At 37.1% G+C, this 13346-nt stretch overlaps 1 protein-coding gene across 4 annotated transcripts in view; it reads right to left on the reverse strand.

The window, feature by feature from the left end:
- The window catches only part of ANKRD28 (ankyrin repeat domain 28), a 120170-nt gene that overhangs the window by 65876 nt on the left and 40948 nt on the right, over positions 1-13346 (reverse strand). For 2 of the 4 annotated variants that reach the window (XM_036400088.1, XM_036400079.2), the window contains exon 2: positions 6858-6941. In XM_036400088.1, the coding sequence (XP_036255981.1) occupies positions 6858-6941 (84 nt within the window). Of the gene's footprint in view, positions 1-6857; positions 6942-8041; positions 9500-13346 lie in introns of those variants that run through there. The other 2 variants (XR_004981758.2, XM_036400069.2) reach the window with 2 other exon arrangements.

Raw genomic sequence — 13346 nt, forward strand, 5'->3', positions numbered from 1 at the left:
GCAAAAAGCATGTTACAAAGAATGTTCAACCAAGCAGAAACCTTTCTAGTGGAGAAAGAAATGGCTTCAATGTTGAACAGATTTTTAAATAGATAAGTGATATGGGAAATTAGCAATCAATTTTAAAATAATTTTTCCTCTAGATTTGATGACTATAATGTGAAGATATAAATATTAGGATACACAGCAGCTATTAAAAAACACATTACAAAAATAGGAAACTAAATTTGTTCTTATTCTAATGATCTCTGAGGAAAAAAGTGTTCTCGATATAGCAGAAAACATGCAAATATTTTTATGCACTTTATTACTACCTCAAAAGTTACTATTTTCACTAAATACTTCTTTGCTATGATTAGAGACTCGAGATATTATAACATTTTGGAGAGAAGGCATTAAATTCAAGTTTTATTTTAATAGGTCTAAACTGCATCCCTCCAAAATACTACAGCAGCTACACTTTCACAAAGTCAGTCTAGATGGTTCAAGTTACAATAATTACAGTGTCCAAGTTACAATAACTACAGTGTCTCTTTATTAAAAGCTTGCCTGCCTTTGGAAATTAGCAAAAGATCCAGTAAAAAAAACAGTGACTGACACTTTTAGAGAACAAAAATGCATAACTGATTGAAACCCCTAAGCAATGTCAACAACTAAGAAACCAAAAGTGTAAAAACTGACCGATTAAAATAGGAACTAAAAGTAAATAAATTGTGCTCTTCAGAATATTTTACAATTTTCTGGGAATCTTTTTAATTCCTCCCTAGCATTCAAATGAGCAAACCAGACATTATGTCTGTCCTGCCAAGGAATACAGTAAGATGCTGTCCACAGTAACAAATACTTTAGTGCAAGTTTTTGTTGCCAACTCCAGTTGCCAGTGAAAAAGTCCTTCCTGTAAATCATCTGATTTGCCTGCAGGAACCTGACAAAATAGTTACCAACACTGGGTGTGAGGCATGTCTGGAACAAATAGACTGGCTAGCAAACCCATCATCTCACCTCTTCAGAAACACAACTTGAAGAGTTAAAAAACTCTTCACAGTTCCTGCTTAGCTATTGCTACAATACACTCATTTTTAACCACCATTTACTCTCACCAGTTTAGGTCCAAAAACCAGAGGCAGGTTTGCTGTGACTGCCAGAAGCTTTTTGCAGAACCAAGAGGTGCTGCAGCTGAACTGGTCTGGAAAATTATTTCCCTGCAAACATACTCTGAGTGCCCCAAATCACAAACCACTATGAACTCCTTTTCCTGATCAATAGTGTCAGCATTCCTGAAGTGGAAAGGAGGACTGCTAGGACATGCCTCTCTTGCCATTGCTTTTATCTGGCCCATACAAATCTCTGCAAAACTGTCAAGGTCTTCTCCCCTGTTCTCAAAACAATTTCCACTCCCTGTTAAAAATAGCATCTCTGAGTCGTGCTCTCACCAAAAGCACAGAAACATGGTGCTGTACATCAACCACCACTGTTTAAAGAGCATCACATATTAACCTGCTTTAAGAACTTCTTCCAGTTGTCCCAACCAGCAAATTCTTAAACTAACAGGGACTTTAAGTTCAAAGGCACTGATAACAAAAGGCAGAGCTCAACCACTTTATGCATATCAATTAATGCAGAAAAGTTTCTAGAAGCACAGATAAGTCAAACTAAAGTGAATTTACATTTGTAGTCTGCATGTATACTTTTTATAAAAAACAAACAAATGAGAAAATCCACATTAGTAATTGGTAAAATAATTGGCTACAGAAAGATTGGGAACACAAAGATAAGAAAATACCTAATGATTAATTTTACCTCATTACCAATTACGACTTCTCATTCCTTTGTTTTCAAGCAAGTCCATAATATTTACTCATGTAGGGTTCTTTACACTGAGAAATACTTCAATGTAATTGCTGAATTAGAGAGCAACTACAATTTCGCACAGAACAACATATATTAGAATTCTTTTACTGTATGAAATAGGCACAGGATTCATTTGCATGATCAGAACATCAAACTTCATTAGATCTTGTAGAATGTTCCATACTACAGCCATGTAATTCAGGCTTTTCTGTTCTACACTGCACTCTCAAGTGTACAGAAAAACACCTGTTATTCCAGTAGTCCAAACAACAAGTATAAAGATGAAGCCAGGTGACCATACATCCATTTCCTATTTTTTCTATTTAACCTCTTTTAGGGCTTTGCTGACTATAACCATAATCTCAAAGAATCTTTCTTGCTATTTAAAGTGTACTGAAACTTTCATTATTCATTATTAAATTACTCAAATGATATATTTGAGACCCCCAATAATCTAATTCTCCCAGTACCCAGACCTGATGCTGTATAACAAATCCTAGACTTGTCACTAGACTGAAAAGCCAACTTTCTTCTTCTTTCACTATATACAGTGACCTGCAGAGTAGGATAACCTAATGCTGTGTCTTGTCCTAGCATTCTCCTACTATACAAAAAACACAAAGAAGAAGTTATGCAAACCCACATTTGGCAGGACTGGGAATGAAGCCCACATCTCGACTGGAACAGCTATCCATGGAGGCACCCTACCACCAGTCAGACAGAATTTTAGCCATCCTGTTTGTACCCAGCCCTTTGGTGCTATAGGATCATAGCCCTTGTCAGTCCCACCAACAAAACTTGGGATTTACGGGTAACCTTTCATTGCTATCTAATATAGGTGTGGGTTAGGGAGCGCAGACAAAAGATCATTTGGTTCCATGGTTTTGTTTTGTTTTGTTTTGTTTTTCCCATCTTCCCAAAATAGCAGCACAGGTGAATTTTTACTTTGTGGTTACTTACTATACAAAAAAGACATTAAATTAGGAGTCATGCTGGATCAATAATTCAGAATAGAAACCATACAGAGAACCCCGATTGCTACAGGGTGACAATGGCTGTAATGGTACAGTATGAGGAATTTCACTTCCCATTATTTCATTTTATATTGGGAAAAAACCACCAACTCACACATAAAGCAGTTTTAGAACATTTCATAGTTTAAAATCTATTTTAATCTCACAAAGCACAATACAAAGTAAGATCCAGGTACTTAATTTTTAAGTAACTTATCACATATGTCAACATTACTATTTTATATAGCAACAGTGAGCACTTTTGAGCTCATTGTCAGAGATCTCTGTGATTTTGGGAATTCTCTAAAAAAAAAAAGCTTGTTTGGCTTTAGTATGAGAAGAGCAAGGGACACACTGACACCAGTTCCAGAGAGGATCAGATGTTTGTCCCCTCAGCTATGATCAAGTGCAATGGGGTTATAAAAAATGCATCTTGGGTTACCTGAAGTATCAATTTTCATGGCAAGAATTACTACCCTAATAGGTCTAGGAGGAGGAAAAATTGTTCTGATTTTGAACAATCGCTTCAGTAGTCAGATTTGCAACCTTTAAATAATTTTTGACACTGAGCTGGTATTCCCTTGAGAGAATTACATACTTAACTAATAGCTGAGATGAAATATTCAATTTCATGATCTTTTAAACTAACCGTGCATCATACGAGTTTTGATTTCAAACAGAAATGGCCGAGTTTACAACAGTAACAGATCTCCAAAGCTTAAAAAAAAAGTTCTGAACCAATACTAATTTATAAATGCAATGCTGGAATCATTCAGTTAGCTAAAACGAATTGCTGAAAAGTAGAATTCAAACCAGCCACACTAATCTAATCAGCAAGGGCAGGAAACGTTGAGGATCTCCATTAACTAATAGATATTAAATGTGTCCATTATCATGCAAGATTTTCCTTTCTGTCAAGTCTCAAAAGCTCAAGATGGTACCAAGAAATAATAATAACTTTTTAAACAAACACACACTGCATAGCAGAAGCCATGCTTGTAACAGAATCTCTGTGCTGTTAGACATATGTGATGGATGTGATTTAAGCCTGATTTATGAAACAGGCAGCTACAGTTACTCAAGCTTTCTTGGGGAAAGATGAGTGAGAAGCAACCCCATCCCATCTGGTTTGGTTTTTTTTTTTCCATTAACTGGAGCCTCAGGAAAGTACACTTTCCAAACAATTTATTTGAACAAAGTTCCTATAAATCAGTTTTGTCTATAAAGAGCTGCATTTCCAGCTTGCAGGGAGGGTAAGCCTTGTTGAACCCCAGTTAAGTAGCTAGGGATACACTCAATTTGTCCTTTCTTCACAAAAGATTACAAGAGCAGATGGAATACAATACATTCTTCCTAAATCTAAACTGAGCCTGTGATTCAGGACGCTGGTGTGGCATGAACAGAAAGCAATCTTCTTCCTGAAAAAGCCCATTTGCTATTTGTACATCATCTTACAGTCACAGCAACAATTCCCAATCTGTAAGACTTCGTAAAACCAAGAAGGTAAATTAAGCTGGATGAAACAGAAGGAAAAAATACCCACATTTCATCATAAAAAACCTTCCTAGATGAATGTCACTGTCACAACAAAGATGTACAACAGCCCTATCTTCAGTTCACTTTTGGGCAAAATTAACTCATAGAACACTGCTGGGTCTCCAGTTACAGAGTCAGGCCCATGCACAGGGGAAGGGAGGATGGAAGGAATCTCAACTATTAGAATACAAACTGCAAAATAATTAGTTACTCTTGAGAGGGGGAAATGACTCTGCAGAGGCATTGAAGGGAGTGACTCTGGAATTCAAATAACTGTACTGAAATATTTGGATAGCAAAGTGGAAAAAAAATCCAGTATATACACTGGTCTAATACAATCCACAGTGGTCAAAACAGTTTATCTCGATCCTTCTCTTTTTTAGGAACAAAAACAACTACCTCATTTTCTTCTCTTTTTCCCTCCTTCTGTCCACACCAATTTGTAACACATAACTCAGGGAGCAACTCTGGATCTAGGCTACGTAGAGATATATTACCTCCAGCCAAGGATGTTTTCAACAAAAAAACCCAAGGAAAGGAACAAAATGCACACAGACACACAGAAAAATGTATTAAGCAGTCTACTTCATTGTCTACCAGACAATGGGAGAATTTACGTGCTCCATTAGTCCCAACAAACAGCATTTAAGGGATAAATGTAAATTTAATATTAAATACTGTAGCAGGACTAGGAGTGCCATGATAATAAACAGTGGTCATGTGTGATAAGCATCTCCCTGTGCTGAAGAAGGTGGTTGTGAAAAAATGGCATATTTGTCCTGCGTGGACTCTAACCACACCTTGGGTGTTACTAGGCTAACACCTAGTGCACACATGTCTATTAAAGAGAGATACATCCACAGAAAGGAATTAAAATTGAAAAAATTAGGACATAAAACATAGGAACCTCCAGATTTTGACTATTCTTCCTACAATAGAAGTACCTTGCAATCTGAAGTAATTCTCTTCAGCAAAAGACAGCAAAAAATATGAGCTTTCCTATTTATCAGTTGACTTCCTATCTTCCAATCTATTTGCAAGTGTTTGACAGAACTTGAGGAAGAACAAAAACCAATACCAAACCACTCCCACATACATACTGAAATACTGCAGAGGCTTTGGTAATATATAGTTAAAAAAAGCAGAAAGATAGTAAACCTAACTTTGTTTACAAGCTCTATAGCTATGAATGCTAAACGTGACTTTAGCACATGAATGAATACAAAGTAACAACACTAATTATCTTCCAGAAATAAAAATGGCAACAGGACCAGAGCATATAGATGCAGACATGGGAAGGATACAAAACTAATGCTCTCATAACTAAAAAGAATATTAAGTCTTTTGGTATAATCCATCATACAATCTTGCTTAAGGACATACAAAACTCCAGAAAGAGGATAAAAAGTCCAACCTTATCAAACAAAGTTTCAGATTTGACAAAAATTTTCTTTATATAGGGTCCTACTCAAGCTCTTCAAGACAACAGGAGGGCTCCCTTACACTGGGACTTTTCACACAGCATTTCTCAGCTGTAAATTATGCAGAATGCTTTTAAATGTCAAAAGAGACATACCAAACTAATATTTACTTTTGGTTTACATCTCCCTCGAAGAAAGTGTAAACAATCATTATGGTCTTAAATGGGCCCCTAGGTAGCAGCTACATCTTAGCCTTTGCCCTTTAGCATCACTCTTGCTCTGAGGCATTTGGAGGAGAAACAGCCATACACATTCCTATGGCATAAGCCCTAAACAGTCTTTGTCAGTTTGCTGTAATAATCAAAGCAATTTCTAATCCATGTAAAGAGTTTATGCTATATTATCTTTCACAGTGTCAAACACGCATATTAGAATTTTAATAGAAATACAGTAACTGCATGCTGTTCGAATCTTGAATATCACCCAGTGGAACAAACTTAGTACCATTTCAGTATAATTTTTATGTCTGCAATGCCTGAGTCTGCAGCACTGCAAAAATAAAAATCCTGTTTCTCATTCTTACTAATACAATCATTAGGCTTCCTAATCCACTATTAAATGTACCTACTGAAACCCCAGACTATGTTCTTATAATTGTCTCATGTATACTATATGCTATATTAAATTTAAAAACAATTCAAGTCTGCATAGCATCACACTCAACCAGTCTAGCTTTCTGTAAATTAGTCTGATGCAACTGTATAAACAAACTTTGCAGTTACCCAAGCACTGCAGAACTAACATTTACAAGGAATATAAAATTAGGTCTTTACTATTCACACAAATTTGCAAAGCTATACATCTGATTCCCGGTATTAAGTGTATGTATAGGCATTACTTAGACTAGAATATAAAATGTACAGCTCAAGAATTAGCAAAGTTTTCAAGAGATTAGTACAGCAGAAAGATGTAACAAACAAAATTAAAATACATTCAAAATTATAATATATTCAAAGATAGCTATATTTGATTTTACCTGAAAATTAACATCTTCTTTCTTAAATATTAGTGCTCGAACTTCATCAGGATCTCCATTAAATATAGCTTGAACCAATGGTGGCTAAAATGAAGAAAAAACACATCTTAAAATAAAACCCCATATTAGGTTTTAGTGATACACATACAGCTTTTTTTGAAACATAACAGAAACCCAAGGTAATGACAAAATACCCCATTCCAAGCAGTAAAACAAAGAAACCAGCACCAGTATTTAGAATCAAAGAAATTGCAAGTTTTAAAAACCGCAAACACACAGACATCCTCTAAGTCATTTAAATATATATGTGAAAGAAAAAAAAGGAGCTGAGAAGACTAGCTTATAACAGCTGAAAAGAGAACGCCTTAGAACAAAATTAGGGTTGTCATTACATGCTGCAAATTCTATACAGTATAAGCAAACAATCCCCTTTTACATTAGCAAGTGACTCAAGTTACTGGAAGTCTTTCACCTGTTTAGACAGAGTGGGAAAGTAAAGTGCATCAGATAAGTATGGTAACAAATTCACACTCACACACATCTATTCCTAAATATAGCACGATTTCTTAGTAAGTAAGAAAAGCTGCTGAGGTATGCTAGCAAGATTTAAGTCAGTCACTAGACAGAATAAAATAATTTAAAGAAATAAAAGCACAGTCCCCTATGCTGATCATTTTCATAAAGTGCTAACTTGAATCTAGCAGTTATACCAAGATTGTGACTTATGGTAATTTTTATTTTAGCTTAGAATTGCTCTTGTTTGATATAACTATATACTCTATCAGTTCTCAAAATAAACACAGCATACGATTATAATACAATGATCACATCAGCTTCTAAAGTGGTACTGCATAAATGTACTATTGAAGAGTGAGAAGTGGAGCAGGGAAAGCCCATTTACTTCAAATACACTTCCCCAAGCCTTCTAAAACCCCATTGCTATTACACAAGAATCAAGACCTGTTCTTGCTGCACCATAAATAAGGTTACATGAAATAGAAAGAACCCTTGCAAGCATAAATTCTACCACTAAGTTTCAGCTTTTTCCATCTTTATTACATGCAGATTTTATCACCTTGTCTTGTTTCAACATTGCACATATTCATCCTTATCTTAGGAATCTAGCTATCGGTATCTAGACAGCATTATAAGCAGGAAATATGCCAACAAACAACATGCCTTACCAGCATGTTTCCAGAGGGCGATGGATGTACAGATACATTTTCCTGAGGTAAATTGGAAATAAATGTGGGAGAATCATCTTCTTCCTCCTCCTCCAAAACAACAATACAGACTCGACTCATTCGATCCGTTTGAGGAAGCAAAAGCAAACAAGAAAATGCCAGCAATGGTATTTTTGGAAGCACACTGCAGGTATCACAATAGTGACCATAGAGGAAACACTTTCACCTGTTTCACAGGCCCTCACCAACTTGCGAGTGCTACTGCTGGTGTCTTAGCATCTAGAAAGGGACATTCCAATCCCCCCCCACGCTTCATTTTCCAGACTTAAACACCATGAGATGTTCAAGACACTGCTGAAAAAAAAGTTGTTCTTTATAAAATAAAAAGTCCCTAAGCATTGAATCCACAATAACAAAACCGTGGAACAGCTGATAAAAATATCCCAAGATCCAATACAGCACTCACTGTCGCACACAGCTGTCCTTTCAGAAGCAAATTTCTCTTTGTTAATGTCACAACTTCCACAGCGTCCTTCTACCCCCACAGTGAAGTCATTGTTGCAGAAGACACGACTCCGTCCTGCAGAGGACGGAACAAGGAACAATTGCCCCGAGAGAGACGGCCGCAGCTATTCCCACTCCTGCAAGGTCAGTTTAAATCAACCCTCACAGGCTTTCTGGTGACTGAAAATAAACGTGCCTCCCGATCATCCTGCCATTCTACAGCTTCCTTTCTCAATGTCAAAAACAGTCCGGACAGAAAAACACATCTCGGTTCAGCAGTTATTCAGGACCTGCTCGGAGGAAAAGAATTCTTTCCCATGCAAGAAAATAGCTGCAACGTGCAGCACGGCTGCAGCACATTTACATGCAATGAGTCAGACCACAGGGACAATGAACTCCTTGAATAGTATTGACGGCTGAATCCAGCAAAAGCAGCGCAGCCGGTGCTACTCCGTCAGGGACACGAGCAATGCGGAGCGTTCATTTCTCCTTCAGCAGGCAGTAGCTGTGGCTTCTCCATCAGGGAATGCGTAAGGCAGAAATACTGTCGAGGAGGAATGCTTCAGCAAAACAAGCTAGCTACTGCACACAAAAGCTCAAATTACTGCCTTAGAAGACTTCTGAAAAAGCAGTTCATCACTCAAGTGTTTCTTTTGATCACCATGTGAATGCAGTTCCCATGATAGTCTTCATTCAGATTGAGGGGGAGGAAAAAAAGGAAAAAAAAAATCAGACTCTGTACATCTTCTCTGAGCCAACTTCTTTATCCGAACATCTGTCACTGCGCCAACCTGATTCTCCTCTTCAGTTAGAGCTTCTGCTTATCAGTTTTTTTCCTTGACAAATTAAATTATACAATCAGCAGATAGCCTTGTACAGCTCCCAGCCCAGCTCGGCTGTCCGGGTCGGCAGGAGCGGCGCAGCGAGCAGCGCCACGGCAGCGCTGCCCTGAGCAGCAGCCCGGCGAGCAGCGCTGCAGCCTGTCCGGGTGCAATGCCTGGTAATGCTCACATGTCACTTACCGGAGCGCCCGGCCACCGCTCCCAGGGCAACTTCCTCTGGCACCAGAAAAAACCCGCCTTTTGCTTTTTTTGGGGCAGTCTTTGCAGCCTGCGCCAGTTCGGTGACTAACGCAGCTGAAAACGTAAAAATTCTATAACTGAAGAAAGAGCGACTGTTTAATATTTTCCACTAAAAGCCGCAAAGCAATGTGGTGTACTGGCTCTGCTGACTAACTACACTTTAGGCAGTAAACAATTCCAGCACTTTAACTGCTTTCATATGGCACTGGTCAAGCAGCAAAACAGCCCTCATTTAACTCACTAAAGACAACAAATGCCCCAGACAAATCCTCTGAAAATTAAATGAAAAGTAAAATCTTAAAGCAATAGGCTGATTATTAAAAAGCCAGTTACTAGCAACCAAAGCTGTGGGTTTTTGCAATTAGTACAAACAAACACAACCTCAGCTTGAAAAAAAATTACATTAAGTATAATTTAAATATAATATTATTAAAATATACCATAATAATTAAGTATAATATGAAGCCCTACAACTTGCTGAATAAATACTTCAGCTTGAATCTGCCTAAATGGTGCTGGCTCGTGGGTGTATTATGTAAATGGCTTCTGTCAAAAGTTGCTGGATAAGCTTCAGTGCCACAGGAACAGAGGGAGGGTTTTTGCTCCTGCTGTGCAGCATGAAGGCAATTCTGATGTCCTTCAGTGGCTGCTAAGAGCAGAATTTGTCAAAGGTGAGCAAGTTTATAGCTCTTCAATAAAGTATTTGCACTCAGGTTTCACACAGGAATCCAGACAGAGAGAAAGACAGGTTTAAATGGTGTGTAAGTGGTTTGGATATAAATAGACATACTGAATTCCCACCTTTGGGGGCCATGGAGAGGAAAAGCTTACATGAACTCTTTTGCAAAAATGCCTACAGTAGCTTGATTGTAACATAATGAATTGCTTAAACACCTCCCTTTCCCCCTGACACTTTATGCAGGTGAAACTTATTCTAAGTGCAAAAGAGTATCTTGGTCAAGGGCTCCCTGACCTCTAGAGTCCGTGCCTGGCAGAATATAGATCCAGATTCTGATTCATCTTGAAACTTCAGATTAAAATTTCTCAAAACTAACAAATAACTTTATAAATAAATTCTGTTCATTACATAGAGTCTAGTTGTTTTGAAATCTCATACTTTTAGTCTTAATTACAAAAAAAGCAATGATTTGTACGCCACACTGCTTTGTCCAGGCATTTCACCCATTTATTAAAAAGCAACAACACAGATTCACCTGAGTACATGTGACAGCTCATGTTCTTCTTGGCCACAGCAGAACTAGTTCTAATAAACTATGGACATCCTCAAAGCTCAGCTATTGCAACACCCTACTGTCTGCTATGGAACAAAACAACCACAACATAGAAAATAGCTTGCTTTCTATTTGTGAAAAATGCCCCAAGGAACAGACACTTTAGCTTTTTGCATAACTAAAAGTGCATTTTTAAAAAATTAAAACTCAGATTTTATGTGTAAAAGCAAAATACTGGCAAAATGCATACTCAAGCTTCATATGATACACACTTGTTAGATAATGGTTTTCCAGCTAAGCCCATATGTTCAGTGTAAGTGAACACTTTTCAGGAGTCAGTACATTTATGCAGAAAGCAAATGCCAAAGGTTCCATATGTTTTCTTTAGAATTACCAACTGGACACATTGCTAGGTAGAGATAATGCCTAACTTAGTTCAAATTATCTGAATGTGGTCCATTTTTTACCTTTGTAATTAATACTTCAAAGTCAGCTAGAAATTCAATAGTTACCTTAGAAAGTATGCTTTACACTCAGTTAATTGTGAAAATTCAGAACTTTTCAATTTACTCTGATAATTATTCTAGTGATCTTAGATAAAATACAATTAATATAAACTATTTCCAAAAGAAAGTTAACATATATCTCACCTAACACTGTATGTTTTTGAATTCTAACATTACAACAGAGAGTTAAATGCCAGTACATGACAGTTTGCATTAGAAAGAGAACCAACACAACTGAGTCAATATTGTATTGATTTCTATAGCAATCTAAACCATGTAAGTAAGCAAAAACACCATGCTCATGATAGGACTGCGTGTGTGCAATTGCTTCCATAACCAAAGCAAAACCCAGTTCTGGATATTTAATTTTTGCTCACAATTAACTGGCATTTCCCCCTTACATCCCCTTCAACCAAAAGCTGTGCCTTCACCTCAATGCAAACAGCATCTCTAACGACCTCTTCTTTCAACTTCAAAAAACCATCCAAAGTATCTTCTGGTGTGCAAAATGCAGTTTCTGATGTTACCTAAGAGCTCTTCTAAAAACCAAAAACTGTTTAAATTCTACTGTGAGAAACCAAACTAAGGCTTCAATTTTTCAGCAGCTTATCTAGACTAACAACTTTCTGTGTAGAAGAGCTAATAGCAACAGAGAATGAAAGCAGAGTAAATTCAAGATGATTAATTTAAGCTTCTGTTCCTCAAACTAATTTAGGAATCATAACAGAACTTTGCGAAGGTATAAAGAACATTGCATCTCAAACAGTTTGTATTAATAAAACTTGAAATAACTGAAGACAGCAGGTCATCATCATCCATCTTCTCCAAATGTCATCTATTTCCATACAAAAGCTTATGAAATCAGAAGTAGGAAAGAACGCTCAAAAATGGCCTAACTTAAAAAAAGAATGCCATGTCTACAGGGGTTTGAGTGGTGATCTGATGACCTCCACAAGATCTGTTAGCAAAGTAAGATCTCCACACTTAACTCAAATTTTAAGAAGTGCAATGATGATATCCATTTTTGTGAAAATAAAGGCTTTTGTGTGGACATGGTAGCTGTAAGGAAAAAAAAAAAGTGTAGTAATTTTCAAACTACACTTGGCTTTAAGTAAATCAAGTTTTAGGAGTCTTTAATGTGTGCATATGAAGATAATATATTAGAAGAATGCAACCTGCAGGTTGAAACACAGATGTCAGCCATCTATGCTAGACAGAAAAAACATGAACTCTGAATCAGCTAAAAATAGCAAACTTTTCTATGGATCTGTCCTCTTCTCTAGGAACAAATAAGCAAAATACTGTAGCAGCCCTGCTGATGACACAAAAAACCAAAGGACAACCAGTATCAAAGAATCTAGTTAGATAAAGATTTCTCTCTTGCCAATCAGCATTTACCAAGTTTTTTCTGGGCTGAGGTTAATCCAACTGGTTTCAGGTAATATTTTGTATGATTAAAAGGATCTAGGAAAGGAAGAAAATTGTTCTGTCAGGTTCCAGTAAAAATGAAAAAAACTTAGAACCAAGTTATATATCAACTTTGCAAGGCAAATACCTAATCTGTGTATTTCTTCATAATACAAAAATTGCTTTTAACAGCTACAGCTCTAAGTAAACAGGCATGCCCCAGTATAAGCTGATTTTATCACAAACAGACAGAGATGAGTGTTCAGCATCACCATGAATATAAGTTACAATACTTCTAGAACACTTCTCATGAGTCACTCATCTGAACTCCTCTGCTGTTTCCTCCCCACTCCTGAGGGAATGAGGTGGAGTCAGGAAAGAGAACAGTCTAAAGCAAGAAATTAGTACCTTTCTTCCCAGTTTTGTTCTGTTTATTCCAGAGCATCTGCATCTGCAGAATAGTTTTAACCCCTGGACTCCCCAGTTCTGCTTCTAAGGACATGCAAAATAGCTCTGCTTGCACTTCATTATACCATAGGCAATTCCTACTTTTTCTCGTGCAATTATACAGGCT

This window comes from Molothrus ater, chromosome 1 (assembly GCF_012460135.2).
Source record: "Molothrus ater isolate BHLD 08-10-18 breed brown headed cowbird chromosome 1, BPBGC_Mater_1.1, whole genome shotgun sequence".
Taxonomy (NCBI): Eukaryota; Metazoa; Chordata; class Aves; order Passeriformes; family Icteridae; genus Molothrus; species Molothrus ater.